We start from the raw sequence: 19,559 nt of genomic DNA on the forward strand, positions 1-19,559 counted from the left end.
TGGTGTTCTTGTATCTGATGAAATATTTATACCCAGAGGTGACTGTTATGGATTGCACTTTGCTTCTTCGGTTGCTGCAAGCTCGTAGTGATACAGAGTGGGTGGAGAGGACAACCTGTAATTTAGGATGGTTTGGAAGCCGGTTGCCTAGGAAACTAGGATGAGCAGCATAATGCCCTCCAAAACTATCACATAAAGAGGAGATTTTCTTTTTTGATCCAAGTTCCTTTTCAAAGACATATCTGGGTGCTTCTTGTAGAGACTGTTGAGGGCCATTGGCCCTTGATAGGTAGTTCATGACAAAGTGGACCAAGGTTAGTCAGGGAGGATGGGAAATTTTTCAAAAACATCATGCTGACAATATTTGGGAGGATGAATGATGGTGCAATTAAAATGAGTCTGTAAGAGGATAAAGTGATCAACAGATGATTATTTTGCATAACATACCATGTAGGCAATTCTTTAATCATAACTTATCTGCATCTAAACTTACAGCAGAAAAAGTTACTTTTTTAACATAAAAATTTTATTTGTAGTAATCCACTGTTCCCTGTTCTTATGCTACTCACACCAGAAGTCTGGTTTATAGTCAAGTAATCATCTTCAAGGGTAGAACTTAGAAATTTGTAAACTTTTGATGAAAATGGTACTTTAATTTCCCAAATCTTTAAAAATATGCACAATTAATTTTTTGTTAAAATGTCCGTATATATATTTTATAGGCATGTATATATGTGTGAATATGTATTTAAGTTGAGCCATATGAAATTGCTGATACTAGACCATATAGGGCCTATGAAAATGGCAATTTTATATAGTTCAACTAATAAACAAATTGATCATAGAATACATTATTTTTAGTGCAGCATTTTTTGCCTTTTTTGACTTAGGCTTTCCATTCCCTCTTTTCCAATCTGTTCTGTATCAACCCTATCCCCCCCTCACTCTATCCTTGCCCCACAGGCAATCCACATTACAATCTAGTATGTATTCTCCATACTCGTAGAATCATAAACACATGCAAATATATCCATGTATCCATATCTGTGCTAGTGACAGAGCTTGTGTTGTGAATCTCAAACTTCCATATTTTTTCCTGTTGGTATGTATGGCCAAATATTCTCTTCCCTGCATTTGAATATTGCTTATCTTCTCTTTTTCCCACTTATTCTTAATGCATTTCAGGCTGATTTTAGTTTCCTCATTTTTTGACATTCATTTACTTGAGTTCTATTTCTCTCATACATGCAAGAAACAAATGATTTAAGCTGTAAAGTAAGACATTGTGTCACATAAGTGGATTAGTACATTTTTTTCTGGATTCCTACTTTTGTCTCCACAGAATAACCTATAATTTTGCCAAGTTGAGATTGAGGATATATGACAAGAAAATACTTTGGTTTTTATTCTGCTAACACTAGACCCAGAATTTCATGCTTTCTCCTGCAAGAAAAAAATGGCCTTTCTAGAGCTATTTCTCTGATTCTCAACTGTCAGAACAAAGTTAACAATCAGTTTGCCAATGGGGTCATAGGAGAAGACCTTAGAATTTATATATAAATGAAAGCATTTGGAATCTCAAGATGAACAAGAGGCACAGCTCTACCACAGATGTGATAGTAGACCTAATGTGCTCTCTCATAGCCAAAGGTGACTTCTCCTCTCAGTGCTTACTGCAATTGCCACTAAACCCCATTCTCCTTCTAGGGGACAATATTTTATTAGGCCATGTGGGAGATCTCTGCTCAGCAAGATGGGCAGATTCCCATGATACTGGGCTACTGGATTATTCTGGGACTAAAATGATCTACAGTTTCTCACTGGGAAGTTGGTGAAGACAGAGGAGGAAGGCAATGAGGACGCAGGGGTCTGGAGCTTGCCTACTTGTATTAGTCAATTTTCTATATTAGTCCGTTTTGTGTTGCTATAACAGAACACCTGAGACTGGGTAATTTATAAAGAATAGAGGTTTATTTGCCTCACAGCTCTGGGACAGCTGCATCTGGCATGGGCCTCAGGCTGTTTCTACTCATGGTGGAAAGCAGCAGGCAGCGGTGGGTACAAGCAGATCTCATGGCGAGAGAGGAAGCAAGAGAGAGAGAGAGAGAGAGGAGGTGCCAGGGTCCTTTAAACAACCAGCTCTCCCAGGAACTATTAGAGCAAGAACTCACTCACTACTCCCATCCCTCAGGGAGAGCATTAATCCATTCATTAGGGATCCGCCCCCATGACTGAAACAGCTTCCAATACTGCCACGTTGGGGATCAAATTTCCATGTGAGTTCTGGGAGGACGACACATCCAAACTCCATCAGGCTCTTCTCCCTTCTACACCCGCCCAGCCCTGCATGCATCTCTGTGGGCCTTGGGTGCTCTTTGGCTCCCACACAAATGCCTTCTGTTTGACCAAGCTCTTGCATTGAGCTATAGTCCCTTCTCTTATTTGGAAAGGAAAATGCTTTGTAGTGAAGAAAAATGTCAATTCCTAGGAATTTGGGAATTGAAAGTGTCTCAGGAGCAACTCAGAAGGCTTCATTCCTAAGAGTTGTGATTGATATATCTAACAGGGTTTCCTTGGGTGAGTCTTTTATCCTCAGCAGAGGAGAGCCTAGCTGGAAAGAACACAGCTCACTCTGGTTCTTGAATGATTGGGGGCTGTTAATTACTTAGGAGCTGAGTCTGCCCTTCTCTTGCCTAACAGAAGGGTTTCAAAGCTGCCGCACCAGGAACTGTTTCAGATCACAGACCTCGGTAACTAATGACCCTTGTCCTCCCCTTCAATAATGAAATCCCAAAATGGTCTTTGGCAAGGAGAAGAAAATCCTGACAGCAGCTTAGAGGTCATCCTAAAACTAAATCCCAAAAGAAATGCTTTTTAGTTGAGAGAGAGACCGAAAAAAAAAAAAAAGGAAAAAATTAGGTTAGTGTACAGAGGCAAAGTTATTTGCAACTCACCCAGGTGTGCTCTGAAGGTCAAACCCTTACATCAGCAATTAGTACAAAACCCTTGAGCTTGTCTACCTTGTAGAAAGCACAATTGAATGAGGTAGCCTGGGAAAGACACACACACACTTCATATGAACCCACCTGCAAGTCTCTCTAGAAAAGCAGTTTTTGTGGGTGAAAGATTGAGGCCAGTTGACATTCCAAGGAGGCTGTAATTTTTGCAGACCTACCAAGAGCACTGACATAGGAGGCTCATTATTTTAATTCTTGGAGACTTTTTAATTTTTTCCTTTGGAAAGTGTATAAATAATTGCAGTGCTGTTTTGTTTCTAAAACTGGACAGTGAGTTCAACAACAACAACGACAACAGCTCTTGCCCTGGCCACCATGGAGTTTCTCGAAAGAACTTATCTTGTGAATGACAAAGCCACCAAGATGTATGCTTGCACACGAGACAGGTAATAGACTGTGCCTGCTTCATAATTTCTATGTCTTGAATATTCACTAAATCCCTAGATCCTATTGCTTTCAAACTGTAAACTTTTGCTTTACAACTTGGGGGCATTTTTGAATATTTTATAAGCTGTTGACTGACTTGCATAATTCATATCTTGAAAAATGCAATACTCTATGTAGTCAATTTTATTCCTTAAATATCCTAAGTGCATGAAGAATAATGTATTTTTCATCTGCAGTTTTTATTCCAGAGAATAGACAATCTAATGTATTTACTTTTCCTTTTTTCATTCTGACTTTTAAGATAGATAGTAAATTTTATTAAATTATATTTAGAAAAAATAAGAATTTAAAACTATGTGGCAAAATTGTGGTCATAGTGATCTTAAAATTAATTGCTATTTTCTTTATTACAAATTACCACTATCAATATACACACCTATAATAAATATAACTGAATTTAATGTTCTACTTAGTTGCAGTTCCTTTTGATATCTCCCATAGTGCCACATGCAATATATTCATTCATTTTTCACTATAATTATTAGTTGAACACACCTGTGCTAAATGCTGGACATATAATAAAAGGGAAGACATTTCTAGTCTCAGATCTCTGCTCTCTTGAAACTTAAGAGTCTAATGTGGGATACATATAAGAAATAGTCAATTTAAAAATCTCGTGTTAATGTCTTGCTGGGTGTGTTCAATGAGAATACAACAAGGGAACGTAGGTCTTACCTGAACTTTGGGGCCAGAGAAAACTTTTTTAGAAGCAAGGACTAAGAACTGAAAAATCAAAAGGAATTAGAGTAAGATTAGAGAAACCCTACATAGAAAGTAGTTTTTAGGAAAGTTTTCCAGATTGAGATAATCGCACAATAAAGATGGACATGTAAGTAAAAATGAGAGCTTGGTGCTTTGAGGGGGTAGGGGGGCGGTTCAATCCAAATTGAAAACAAAGAGAAGCACATGCAGTATATACAAGTGAATGAATGAAAATCTGAAATGAATTCATGTTATGAGCAGACTTTAAGAAAATACTTGCCTATTAATAATATATATAATGTTTTTGTTTGTTTCATGGAACCAAATTAATATTTTAAAGAGTGGTGATATTATGTTTAATAGCATCAAATATTTTAGTAACTGCAGAAGAATTTTTTAAAGTACATTTACAACTTTGCTTAAAAATGTACAATAAAGTATCTAGTAGATCTCTTTTCTCACATTAGAATTATTTTTTCTTAGAAAATAATATTAGATGTGATTGGTTGAGGTCATAAACAAACAAACAAAAGCCTCATGTTAGTTCAGGTAGAAATTTTAGACAACAAATTATTAACCCTATGGGCTCTGTTAATAAAGCACCCCTACATTATTGGAATAACACTACTTCTCTTCTCATTAAAATACACTATCAGCACTCTGGTGCACAAATAAGCCAACCATTTATAGTTACAGGATCTTATTCACCTAATAAATGGGTATGGTTTTCAAGACACAGTATCTATAAAAACTGTCAAATTCATTTTTATTTTCTTGTTGCATAAAAAGATTAAACCTGGAGGAGATTGTTTATCCTGATTCCTCATTTTACCAAGTAGGAAACTGAATGCCAGAAGAGTAAATGCCTTTCTAAGGTCAGATGGTTCATCACGGCAGAGTTGGGCTCTGGACCCATGCCCCCTGTTGGTTAATTTGATGCTGTCCTCTGCCCTCTCCTGCATCCCCACATCCACCATGTGGCCTAATGAACCCTTCAGCTATTTCCTCCCGAGGTCAAATGTACCTTGCTTCCCTCTCTTCTTCTAATCTCCTTTCTCATGTACTTTGTTCTGTCTTTATTTCGTAGATAACTTTGTCCCCTGATATTCCTTCCCTTTTCTCTTTCCTCCTCTTTTTAAATACTTATCACCAGTTTTTTATTTAAATTGTTACCTGCTATTAAGAAACGTAATCTGAAGGAAACCTTGTTATCTAATTCCACAAAGAGAGTGTTTCATTTATTTATTGCTGTGCAACAAACTACCACAAAATTTAGTGGCTTAAACAACAATCGTTTTATTACTCATAATTCTGTGGGTCAGGATTTCGGCAGGACTCCACGTGGCGCCAGCCGGGTTTGCTCAGGAGGCTGCCTTCTGCTGGTTTCTGGCTGGGCTGGAAGGTCCACGATGGCTTCACTTACATGCCTGGGGTCTTTGTTCAGGCTTTTGACTGGGATCTCCATTCTCCTTCCCATGGCTTCTTTTTCTTATGGTGTCTCATTTTATCAGGTGAGCCTGGAATTCTTTAAGTGGCAGTTCAGCACAGCAAGAGAGCAATCATGGAAGCTGACAGTTTTCAGACAGCCTAAGCCCAGAACTGGTGCAACATCATTTTTACCACATTTAATAGGTTAAAGCAAGTCGAAGGCCCAGATTCTAAGGGCAGGGCAATAGATTCTGCCTCTTGATGTCATGTGCATATAGGGTGACATAAATTGTGATAATTTGTGAGAGGTCATCTTTACAGACATTTTATGACAGGAAGCATTAATATTAGTCCCTGTAGGTGCGATAAACACTATTGTGGATCCTACGCTCCCCCTCCCTCCGCCCCGGTCCTGTTCCATTGATGGTATTTTCTATGCTTTTGTGTTCATGGTGGCAAAAAGATACTCACGAAAATTGACCTATACAATCAACATGTTTTTCTTGATGCTGGGTGGGAAGATCATGCTTCTCTTTTTCCCAAGTCAAATGTTAAAGAGGTACAAGGGAAGTGAGGGCAGGGAAAGATTGTAGGGATGAACTGCTGGAATCTTTTCAACAACCATTAAACTGGTAAAAATCATAAAAAAATTTTTTTTCAGTCTCTGGAAGTTGTCTTAAGGGCATGCAGAAAATTAAAATCTACTTATTCAAGAAAATATGCTAAATTTCAATAAGAAGGGAGAGTTTGTGTCACTCGAGCTAGGACCTGCTTCAGTAACTTCCCTGCTTCCCCAAGCTCAGTGTGATGGAAGCAATACCCTGAGTCGTTGTAACCAAAAGGCAGGGTTCCCTCTTTTCCAAGCTTCCAGTTGAGGGCTATAATTCACCCCTAGAGCAGAAGGCTGCTGGAATCTCTTATTGTTCAGCTCAATGTTGCAGAACTTCTATTCAACATAGACGTAGCCAAGAGGACCATGATTCTCTTCCTCCATCCACCCCCCACTCATAGGACAAAATCTCTATCCCAGGAGTAGCAAATTCCTAAATATCCCTGCCCTGGCTCACTCATAGGGTGGAGGTTCTATTCCAGGGGCACAAGCAAAGAAAACAAGGGGCTACCATCCCCATTCAACACTCTACACACTCTACTTATAGAACAAGAGTGTCAGTCCAGGAGGAGTAGGTCCCTGTTCCTTCCACCAGCTGTGGTGCAGTGGTGTAAGAGTACTAGCTGCGAGAAAAGAAAGGCATAAGAATAGAGAGCTGTGCATTTTTCCCTTAGAGGACTGATGCTACACAAGCTAAAATTTCATTTGCAACAGAGCATGGAGAATTTTAAGCATATAAAGGCACTATTGAAAACAATAAAGATATTTATGGTGAGAAATTAAGAGTAGGCTGGTTGCTCCACAATAGCAACAAGCCAATGGTAGACCAGCTAGAAGTTTAATAGAGACAGTCAAGGAAAGACAGAGAATCCTCCTAGAGTTGTCACTAGCCACGAAGGTTGGCCTCAAATGCCACCCCTGTAAAAAGGCTTGTTAAAGATTGAATGTTTCCATCCTCCAAAAATTCACATGTTGAAGTCCAAATGGACAGTGTGACTATATTTGAGGATGGGGCCTCTAAGGAAGTAATTAATGTTAAATGAGGTTATAAGAGTGTGGCCCTCATCCAATAGGATTAGCATTCTTGTAAGAAGAGATGCCAAAGAGCTCTCTCTCTCTCTCTCTTTCTGTATGCATACACCGAGGAAAGGCCATGTGAGCAATAACAAGAAGGCAGACATGTATAAGCCAGGAAGAGAATCTTTACCAGCTACTGAATTTGCTAGCACCTTGATCATGAACTTCTAGCCTCCAGAAATGTGAGAAAATAAATCTCTGTTGTTTATGCCACCAAGTCTGTGATATTTTGTTATAGCATTTCAAGCAGATGAATACAGGGCCCAAGTTTAATTGGATTCCTGTAGAGCAATTTATGCCTTGGGGCATTATTTTAAAAAGTAGAGCAATCAGCAAGCATTCAAGGAGGACAAAATCTGGGTGTAATGCCAATATAAGCAGAGAAGTCAAAGCTTGACAGTAAGACAATGGAAAGAGACAAAGTTAGCACAAATAAAATTATCATCATTCCTGGGTTGTGAAGGGAGGATAAGGATGGCTATGCACATGCCCAATGATGCACCATCTGAGAAATGACAATAGAGGTTGCACATGCAGAGAAAGTCAGAGGAAATAGACTCCACTGAACAAGCCAAGTCACTAATCAAATAAAAATAAACAATTAAACAACAACAAAAAGCCCGTGGGAATCAATATCCAGAATTGCTATAATGTGTTACCTAAAATGTCCAGTTTTCAACAAAATTTTATGAGATGCAAAGAAACAGGGAAGAATAAACTATATGTGGTAAAAAGAACTGGCAATAGAACCTATCTTTGAGAGGGCCTGATGTTGGACTTGGAAATCAAAGATTTCAGGGCCAGCCTATGGCTCACTTGGGAGAGTGTGGTGCTGGTAGCACCATGGCCACGGGTTCGGATCCCTCTATAGGGATGGCCGGTTAGCTCACTTGGGAGAGTGTGGTGCTGACAACACCAAGTCAAGGGTTAAGATCCCCTTACCGGTCATCTTTTAGGGAAAAAAAAAAAAAAAAAAAAAGAAAAGAAATCAAAGATTTCAAAACAGCTATTACATGTTGAAAGAATTAAAGGAAATCATATTTAAATAGTTAAAAATAGGTATAATGACAATGTCTTATCGAATAGAGAATATCAATGAAGGAATGAAAATTATTAAAAAAATGAAAATTCTGGGATTGAAAAGTACAATAAGTGAAATTAAAAATTGATTAGACAGAACTTAACAGTAGAGCTCCTCTACTGGTAGAAGCTGACAGAAGAAAGAATCACTGAACTTGAATATAGATCAATAGACATCATGCAACATAAAGAACAGAGAGAAAAACTTAAAGAAGAAAAATTAACAGAGCTTCAGAGAAATGTGATACATTGTTAAATGCATTAATATATGCATAACAATAGTACCAGAAAGAGAGAGAGAGAGAAAAGAGCAGAAAAATATTCAAAGAAATAATGGCTGAAAACTTAAAAAGTTTGGTATTAATTTACATATTCATGATGTTCAGCAAACTCTAAGAAGAATCAAGCAAACACCCTGATACATCATAGTAAAAATATTGAAAGCAAACAGGAGAAAATATTGAAGGTAGCAAGAGGAAAAAAAAGTATTCATCATGTACAAGAGCACTCATTATGATTAACAGCTGACTTCTATGAGAAACAAAGGAGGGTGAAAGGCATACTCAAAGTGCAGAAGGAAAAAAACAAACCTGTCAACCAATAATCTTATATCCAGCAAAACTATCTTTCTAAAATGAAGGTGAAATAAAGACAAGTAAAAACTGAGAGAATTTGTTGCTAGACTCACTTTACAAGAAATAGTAAAGATTGAAATAGCAAAAGAAATAGTAAAGAAAAAATATAATAACATCATACAGTAACTCAAATCAACACACACACACTCAAGTAGCATCAGTAATGGTAACTATGTAGTTAATTATAAAAGACAACGTATTTACTCTCTTTTCTTCTCTTAACTGATTTAAAGATAAATCACATAAAATATAATGTATATAATCTTAGATGAAATGGACAAATTTATATAAAGACACCAACTACCAAACTAACTCAGAAGAAATAGAAGATCTGAGCAAACCTATAATAAGTAAAAATATTGCATTATCAGACAATTAAAAAAACAACAAACCAAAAACTTCACACAAAGGAAAGCTCAAGTCCAGATGTCTTCACTGGCAATTTCTACCACACATTTAAAGTAGAATTAACACTTATTCTTCACAAATTCTTTCAAAAAATAGAAGAGCGAACATTTCCCAACTAATTCTGTGAGGCCAGTATTTTGCTGATAGCGAAGAAAGAACACAAGAAAATAAAACTATAGGCCAATATCCCTTGCAAATATAGATGCAAAAATCTTCAGAAAATACTAGCAAACTGAATTCAGCCACATACAAAAAAAATATTATTAACCATAGCCAAGTGGAATTTATCCCAGTAATGCAAGCTTGATTTAACATCTGAAATACAATTAAAGTGATGATACACCATATTAATAGAATGAAGAAAAAAACCACCTGATCATCTCACTAGATTCAGAAAAAGCATCTGACAAAATTCAACACCATACTAGGAATAGAAGGGAAATTTTTTAACCAATAAAAGCCATCTATGAAAAACTTGCAGCTAACAGCATAGTTATGGTGAAAGCCTGAAAGCTTTTCCCTAAGATCAGGTACAAGATAAGGATGTCCACTCTCACCACTTCTCTTCAACATTGTACTGTGTGTTCTAGCCAGGAAAATTGTGCAAGACAATAAAATAAAAAACATCTAGATTGGAAAAGAATATAAACTATCACTATTTGCAAATGACATCATCTTGTATATTAAAAATCCTAGGAGATCCTCTAAAAAAACTTTAGAACTAGTAAACAAGTTCAACAATGTCACAATAAACAAGATCAATATACAAATAATTGTATTTTTATATAATAGCAATGAAATATCTGAAAATGAGATGAAAAAAGTTCTACTTAGAATAGCGTGAAAAAGAATAAAGTATTCAGAAATAAATTTAACAAATTAAGAATAAAACTTTTATACTAAAAGTTACAAGTCATTGAAAGAATTAAACAAATTTAAGAAAGAATTAAAGATGATCTAAATAAATGAAAAGATATGAAAGATATTTTTGGATTGGAAGACTAAATATTGTTAAGATGGCAATATTCCCAAAATTAATGTAGAAATTTGATGCAATTACTTAGTACTAAATTCTGAGCTGCCTTTTTGAAGAAGTTGACAAGGTGATCAAACAATTCATATGAAAACAAAAGGGATCTAGAAAAGGCAAAACACTCTGGAAAAAGAAGAATAAATTTGGAGGACTGATTTCCTGATTTTAAAAGTTAATACAAAGCTACAGTAATCACTACAATGCTATACTGGCATAAAGATAGACACGTAGACCAACGGGATAAAATTGAGAGTCCAGAAATAAACCCTTTTATGCATGGTCATTGTTTTTCAGCAATGGTTCCAAGACAATGGTGAAAAAATAGTCTTTTCAATAACTATTGCTAGCACAACTGGATATATTCATATGCAGAAGAATTAATTTTATACCTTTCTGACACCATACTAAAAAATTTCCTAAAAGTGGATCACAGATCTAAATTTAAGAGCTAAAACTATAAAACTCTTCAAAGAAAACAGACATAAATCTTTATGATCATGGGTTAGGCCATGGTTTCTTGATATGACACCCAAAGCATAAATAATAAAAAAAATTATATAAATTAAAGAGCATCTAAATAAAATATTTTGTTCTGTAAACAATGCTATCAAGAAAATGAAAAGATAAGCCACAGATTGGGAGAAAATATTTACCAATTATATATCTAATAAGGAATATGTCTCAGAATATATAGAGGAATATTATAATTCAATAACAAAAAGATGAATAAGCTCATTTAAAAATAGGTGAAGAATTTAGATAGACATTTCTCCAAGAAGATATGCAAATGTGTACTAAGCACATGAAATATCATTAAACATTAGGAAAATGCATATCAAAACCACAGTGGGATACTACTTCATACCTACCAGGATGGCTATAATAAAAAAACCCCAATAGTAAGTATTGGCGAGGATATGGAGAAATAGGAACTCTCACACATTGTATATGGGAATGTACAATTGTACAGTGCTTTAAGAAACAGCCCAGCAGATCCACAAAATATTAAACACAGAGTTACCTTGTGACTCAGAAATTTCAATGTAGGTATTTACTCAAGAGAAAAGAAATCACACTTCTACAAAAATTTTTTCATAGCAGCATTGTTAATAATAGCCCCAAATGGAAAGAAATCAATATCCATCAACTGATTAACAGATATATAAAATGTTGCACGAATATATTCATATAATGAAGTATTATTTGGAAATACAAAACAATGAAATACTGATGTGCTGATATTTGCTACAACATGGATGAACCTTGAAAACATTATGGTAAGTGAAAGAAGCCATTTGCAAAAGTCCACAATTTATATGATTCCATTTACATGAAATGTCTAGAATAGGCAAATCTGTAAAGACAAAGCAAATTGCTGATTACCTAGGGAAGGGGGTGTGAGGAGATTGGGAAATTACGGTTAATGGGTATTGGGTTTCTTTTATGAATCATGGTTGCACAACTCTGTGAGTGTATTAAAAATCAGGAAATTGTACACATTAAATGGGTCATCTGCATGGATTATATTTCAATAAAGCTGTTAAAAAGGGTGGGTGATTGGATACCTGGTCTGAGGCAAGAAGTTACCTCTGATTCTGTGAACATTTTTATTCCCCACTCCCTCTAGCTCTCTCCCTTCAAACCACTTCTTTTACAACACTCATTTATTTCACAAACATTTAATGAAATATAACCTCAGCAAAAACATACTGAACATCTACTGTATTCAAGACAAGGTTCCAGGCACTGAATACACAGGACTCTTTCTATGGCATACAGAAGAGAATGGTTAAGCAGGGGATACAGAAGCCAGGAACTGCTAAGAGATTACAGGAATGTCCTCTTCCTCTTTGATAGTTATCTTCTATTTGGAAATGGAGGGTCAGTCCATACGAAACTGATGTCTTCTTGTCACTGGAGTAGAATCTAGAATGACGGATGCAGACAAAGGGGAAACAAAAAATGTTTGCTTTTTAATTATTCAGGACTTTTAGAAATACTTGTCCCCAAAATTGTTTCACAGCACAGCCTACTTTATCCTTTCTAAAAAACAATGATAGTAATGCAATCGGTTTGCAAAAATGGTAGAAAAACTTTAAAATTTGTCCATTTATCTTGTTCCAGACACACTTTGAAGTGTTCATATGACTTAGCTAAAAATCTCACATCCACCTTGTGAGAGAGATGCTATTATTCTCCTGCTTTTGTAGATGAGAAAATTGATGCACAGAAAGGTTAAGTAATTTTCTTACAGTGGCCGGGAGTTGAACTGAGGCAGTGGGATGCTAGAGCCTCAGTCCTCAGCCTCCACACTACACTGCCGTCCACTCAGCCCTGTCTCAGGTATCAGCATGCCCTTCTCCTAGTTGCTCTAAACAGAAACCCATAAGCCACCTTTGACTCCCACTTTTCTTATTCCCCCTTACCTAATGCTGTTGATTAGCAAGTCCTGTTGATTCTACCTCCAAACATCCCTCAAATATGTCTACTTCTTTCCACTTTCATTGTCACCACACTGGTCCAAACTATCAGCATCTTGGCTGTGGCTACCTCCTAAGGGGTCTCCATGTTTCGCTCCTCTACACTCTAGCTTTCTAGGAAGCACCCAAAGTGATTATTTTAGAAATGTGAACCATGTAATGTTACTTCCCTACTTGAAATTTTCCAACTTCCTCACTTTAGGCTTTCAATAAAATTAAACCCTTGACGATGGCCTGCAGTGTTCTGTAGATCTGACCCTACCTACTTCTTTGACCTCATCACATTTCACCTACGTACTTCCTTTCCATTTAAGACAAGCACTTGAACAGAAGAATCTTTCTTGCTTTTGCACCAGCCATGCACTCTGCTTCTGATATTCTTCACTCACATAGGTCTTCTCCTGGTAATCCTTTAACTTGCTGCTGAGATATCACCCCTACAGATGTACCTTTCCTAACCACACCATTCAAAGTAGCTTCATCCTTCCTCTCTCAGTCACCATCCATCATACTACATAGCCTCTATTGACTTGTTTACTGTTTGTCTCCTACTAGGATGTAAGCTCCTCTCCTTAGATTAGGAACTTTGTCTCATAGAGCATGGTATCAGTAGCATCTCGGATAGTGCAGGAACATTATAGGCATATGATAAGTATTTACTGAATGAATGAGTGCATAAAGTGTTGGAGATACATGGTGAGACCGAAGCTTTCACCTCCTCTTCTAACAGAAATAGGAATTTGAGGTTCTTGGGAGAAGTGATGTGAAATTGCAAAAGCAAAGCAATTTTAGCTGACATGTGAAAGAAGAGAGTAAAACATGATAATATTAGTGGCTCCATTTCAGAGATATAAAAATGAAAAGATTTAACTTCTACCACAAAACAAAAGTAAAATAGAAAATAAAAATAAAAGCTTTTCCAAGATTACAAAAATAAAGCCCCATTTTTTAAATCCTACTTTGAGAGATAAAGTTCTATGATATTGGCATCAAATTTTCTAATATTTCTCTTTTTTTCTATTTCTCATCCTTTTGTCCTTTTTGATGCTTCAGTAAATTTCTTTGGCCTATTATTTCCACTCTTCAAAGCTTTGAGCATATTTCAGTGCATGAGGATCTACTGGGATTTATTCATTAATAGCAAATTCACATTGTATTTTTTGATGCATCATAGCATTTGCTTTTTATAACCTTCTTAAAGGAATACATTTTAGAATTCACATCATTTTTCAGATCAAGAGCCTGTTCTGCATCTAGAGACACATAGGTCACTTTGCTCTAATGAGATGATGAGGAATGTATTTTAACTTTGGTTTTTAACTTCTTTGGGAGTCATAGACACTTTTGAGAGCACATGAAGACTGTGCTCTCCTGCCTCTCCTGTAAAACACACACATACACACATTGTATTCAATTTCAATGGGTCCTCTGAAGCCCACTTTTGTACTTCTGGCTTAGCGCTTCCAGGAGCAGTCTTGACTCAAAGGATATCCACGCTGGTTAATCTTAGAGTCTAGAACAGGTAATCTGTAGTCAAAAGTAAAAATTGTGCAGGTTTTAACACTTTTCCCCTTGTGGCATTGCCCAGAGGCTGTTCCACTGGTGGGATTCCCGCCTTGACCTGGCTTCTAAGCTGCTCCAGGATAAGTCCTCTCTTCCTGGTCACTTACTACCTGGTTTTCTCCTGCCACAAGATTCATGAAAAACATAAAATAAAGCAAAGCTTCATATGCCCACAGCACACCAGACAGTGCTAGAACAATCAGTGACCCTGCCTTGTTCATACTGCCTTCTCAGCACAAGGAAAGAACCTCCATTGTGCTTTCCTATAAGAGGTGATGACCATGGTTATTCACACAACTACATTTTATGGTTGCTTAATATCAGGGTAAGCATTACATGACAAAGGCAAAAGTATACTCTTATAAATACGTTGTGTGTCGCTTATCAAATTTCTTATTCCAACAAAGAAAATTATTTGGAACTGCTCAAAATCCTGAGTGCCATTAACATCATCGATACAAATATTACAAAGCCAATTTGGCAATATACATCAAAATCCTTAAAAATGTAGGTAATCTTTTGAACAAGTAATTCTCCCTTTAGGATGGCATTTTAAGGAGATAATAATATATTGGGGAAAGCTTAACTGTAAGGATATTAATCATAGTAGTGCTTATGTGAGCAAATAATCAGAAAAGAATGAATTGTCCAATAATAATAAATTCATTAATTATGCTATGAGATATCTACATTAAATATAGTGCTCTCCATTCATTAGAAATAATGACATAGAAGACTTAATTAACTGAGAAAATATTAACAATACGTATAGCTAAGAATCAGGTTCTGAAGCCCTATCTTTGGGAGGATCCTGCCTTGACACTGTTGTGTTATTCATAACCACTACAGCCCTTTTTTACTGAGTGGCAGCTATGTGATTTAAGTAGAATTTACCCTATTCTCAGCTCTAGGAGTCAACATGGTTGGGGTTAGCCAGTCTTCTGAGTATAACAAGGCTGAAGCCAATCAGCTCCTCGATTTCCTCTGGCTATAGTGATTGGTTATCATTTGGCCAAATTAGCATGTAGCTCGAGACTCTTGTTTAGCAGTTGTGAGAGGGGATATTTTCTCTGTCTGTATATGCAAAAGCAAGTATATGATTACCTTTGGCAACCATCCCACTACTGTGAAAAAGATCAGCTTGAGCATAGTTGAGAAATAGATCTGGAAGCCTGATCAAACAATGCCTAAAGGCTGGGTACCTCTAGATGCTTTTAGTTGCAGAACCAATAATTCTAATTTATATTATTCTAGCAAGAGCTTTGTTTTCTGTAGTTGAAGCCCAAAGCATTCTAATTAATATGGATCCTAACTGTAAAAAAATGTATATTCATATATTACAAAGCTATACAACAAAATATAAATAATACTTGTCTCTTAGAGGTAAGATTACCAGCGATTTTTTCCTCAGCTTTGTGCTTTTCTGTAATTCCAGATTATCTATAATGAGTAGATATTATTTTACCCAGAAAAAACCAAATTACAGTAATAATCATCATCATCATCTAAGCTAAAACCGTCAAACTTTTACTTCTGTATGATGATAAGCCAAATGAAATAACTCTTCAAGTGGAAGGTAATTTATTACTGTTTTTTCTTTTCTAACCTTTCAAAGCCAGTAATGCAAAGTTTTTAATTCCAAGAATCTCATTAATACCTTCAGATGAGTTTACTAAAAAAATTTTAAAATCTGATTAGTTCAAGATCTGTGGACATTGACATCTGCACTAGTAAAAATTGTTTTTAGATATAGTGGTGTGGAGGCAGAGAGGCAGTACAAGGGTACTTCAAAAAGTTCATGGAAAGTTTCGTATTATTTTTTAATTCTATTTTTCCACAAACTTGTTGAAGTATCCTTGTATGTGACATTGTGGAAAAAATACTGGACTTGGAATCTCCATGTGCCCTTCCTGACTATTTGACCTCAGGCAATTACTTAACCTCTCTGAACCTTAGTTACTTCAACCAAGGAATTATGGGGGTGGAACTAAATGTTATCTACAAGTTTTCATCTGTGAAATTCTATGATTCTATAAATGGCTCTAAATCATGCTTTATGTTTGAGCAGAACATTCACTGCCTGCTTTGGGAAGTTTAAGTAGGTTTCACCTCTCATAATAATATTAATTGGTAGATACTGTCTGTAAAGCAGTGGTAAGAAGTTTTCTGAGGATCCATATGGACTCAGCAGGAAAAGTGTTATGATCTGTTAACAATGTTGATGTGAATTTGAATCCTCAGCCTGGCTCATATACACATATCTTACAATGTCCCCTGATTTATTTTGTTGTAGTGCAGTGTCTGAAATCTTTTCAAAGTGAAATAACTGGGAAGGCATTGCATTAAAGTGTATTTGCTTCTTTTCACCTATTCCTTTGATATCTCTTAATCATTGATAGTATTAACTGAATAAGAGCTTGACTGAAGAAAAGTAAAACTTTAAGTAGTTGTGAATTCAGAAGGAAATTTGCTGCTAGTTCCTTACATTTGAGATTTTTTGTAGAAGGAGCTGTGAATGATAACTTCCTAGCTAGTTACCAAATGTCCTAATAGCGGTTTTGAGAATGAGTAGGGCTATCAGTGAGGTGTTTGTTTGCAGCCATATTCATGTCTTGCTTCTGTCAAACTCATCAACAGTGTGGAACTTCAACAGAAACCTGTGAATAAAGATCAGTGTCCTGGAGAAAGGCCAGAGGGGCTGGAGTCAGCAGGCATCTATCACTGCCACAGCAACTCCAAGGCCATGCAGAACCGGGCAAATGAGCAAGTTCATGCCAAGTGGAAACTCTGCATTGCTTCAGCAATATGCTTTGTTTTCATGATTGCAGAGGTCATGGGTGAGTATTTATCAAGCAGATTTCTCTGACCAAACAAACAAAACCCTGCATCATTATAGGAGGGTCAGCTAAGTTCTTCTTTTAAAGTAAAATTTGATATTTCTGTAAGTATAAAGTAACAATATGCCCATTATAGATAAGTTGGAAAATAGAAAAAAAATAAAATTCATAACTATCCCTCATTAGAGTGATAACCTTCAATAACATTATGGAGTATTTTGTACATCTTATTTTTTATTCATAGCTCACAGATTTTTTTTTACAAAATTGAGAACATACTGAAATGCTTTTGACCATACCATGAAATACTCTTCAAAAACATTTTATGCCTGAACAATAGTCTGTAATATGCTTCACTGTAATTTACATAACCATCTCTCCATTGTTAGAAATTCAGGGAGCTTTTTTTTTTGCTTATGGGCAACGTTGCAATGAAAAATCTTGAATAAAACTCTGCCTGCCTTTCTAGTTAATCCCTTCAAAGAGACTTTAGAAGTGGAAATAATTGGTTGAAGGATATGTGCATTTTTATTACTTCTTGATTCATATCACCAAACTACTATCCAGAAAGCTTAAAGTAATTCATGTCTGTCAGCTCTACATGGGAATGTTTCTCTTGCCAAATCTTTACCAGAACTTATTTTAATCCTTTAAAAATCTTTCTTGATGAATATTTTATTTTAATATTCATTTATTTAATTGTTACTGTTAGAATATCTTTTGCATGCTTATTAGCGATCTATATTTCCCTCTGTTGATATATTTCCTCCTTGCCTCTTAATGTCTGTTGCTCATTTGTTTTTTTAGAGAATTTTGTAATTGTCTGTATTGATCTCTGGTAGCTCTTTATATAGTCAGGATGTAGAACCTTGTTATATTAGTTATAAGTACTCTTTCAGTTAGTTGTTCACATTTTATTTATTTATTTATTTATTGATTGATTGATTTTTAGTTTGACCTAGAGAGTTTTGAATTTTATATAGGTAACTGTATCAAACTTTTCACCTTGAGCTGATTTTTTCTACTCTTTTACTGTTTTAGTGTTTAGTGATCCTTCCCCCTCTACTGAGAAAATAAATACCTTTTTTTGTTGTTCAAATTTTTGCATCTAATTTTTAAATCGATGTGAAATTAGGTAGACTGTATGCTCTAAGGACTGAAAATTATTTTTCTGAATAGTCAACAAAGTTTTCAGCATTATTTATGGAATAATTATTTTCCCTATTGATTTTGGATGTTTCTTTTCTTTTTCATCAAATTTTTATAAATAGCTGGGTCTGTTTCTAAGCTGTTTCAATGATCTGTGTCCCTATTCCCTGTCAGTAACCTAGTTAATTAATGTAGATTTATATGCTATAACATCTGTTGTTTCCTCCTCATGATTTTTTTCTTTAGCAGAAAAAAGGTAAAGGCTATTCATCTCTGTTTATAATCCTAATTAAACACGAGAATCATTTTGTTCAGTTCTCCCCCAAATCTAATTATGATTTTATTGGTATATAAATTAATTTGGGAACAAAGTACTTTAAAAATATTCAGTTTTCCCTCCAGGAATATGGTATATTTCTCCATTTATTCAAGTATTCAACCTCATCTCCCATCGAGGTTTTGTGGTGTGTGTTTATTTAAATATCAGGCAGCCCATTTCTTTCAAGAGTTATTTCTGGTTATTTTATGTGTTTGGTTTATTCTTTCCAAGGGTGAGTTCAGTCTTCCTTTTCTCATATCCTGTTTTCTAGATGGTTACATTTTGTACTCCAGAAAGTTTTGATTTTTGAATATTCATTTTGTACTCAATAATGTATTTGAATTATTGTCAGTCCTAAATGGATTTCAGTGCATTTTCCATGCTTTTATTTCATGCCTCTTCCCCACCCCAGGAAATAATCCTCTCTTTTGTAAAAAACATATTTCTCTACATTTTTAATAGTTATGTCTCTTTCATATGTATGTTTCATATTTTTGTCATGTTAAACAATATCCTGTAGTAAATCAGATCTTATGTTTTACTGTTAAACTGTTAAGCAAAATGATTCCTGAAGGTTTATGTATTTTTATTATGTTAGTGAAGCATTCTCCTTGTCTTAGTATTTTTTATTTTTTTTATTTTTCTTTTGGGGGGCTGATTGGTATGGGGGTCTGAACCCTTGACCTTGGTGTTGTAACACCATGCTCTAACTAACTGAGCTAATCAGCCAGCCCCTTGTCTTAGTTTTTTAATGATTAACAAATAATCAAGGAT

The 19,559-nt window shown here is 35.7% G+C and overlaps 1 protein-coding gene across 1 annotated transcript in view; it reads left to right on the forward strand.

The window, feature by feature from the left end:
* The first annotated feature begins 3,332 nt into the window (after nucleotides 1–3,332).
* SLC30A8 (solute carrier family 30 member 8) overlaps nucleotides 3,333–19,559 on the forward strand; it is a 54,786-nt gene continuing 38,559 nt past the window's right edge. The window contains exons 1-2 of the mRNA XM_063080121.1: nucleotides 3,333–3,403; nucleotides 17,118–17,317. Of these exons, the coding sequence (XP_062936191.1) occupies nucleotides 3,333–3,403; nucleotides 17,118–17,317 (271 nt within the window). The remainder of the gene's footprint in view (nucleotides 3,404–17,117; nucleotides 17,318–19,559) is intronic.

Source organism: Cynocephalus volans, chromosome 15 (genome assembly GCF_027409185.1).
Source record: "Cynocephalus volans isolate mCynVol1 chromosome 15, mCynVol1.pri, whole genome shotgun sequence".
Classification (NCBI taxonomy): Eukaryota; Metazoa; Chordata; class Mammalia; order Dermoptera; family Cynocephalidae; genus Cynocephalus; species Cynocephalus volans.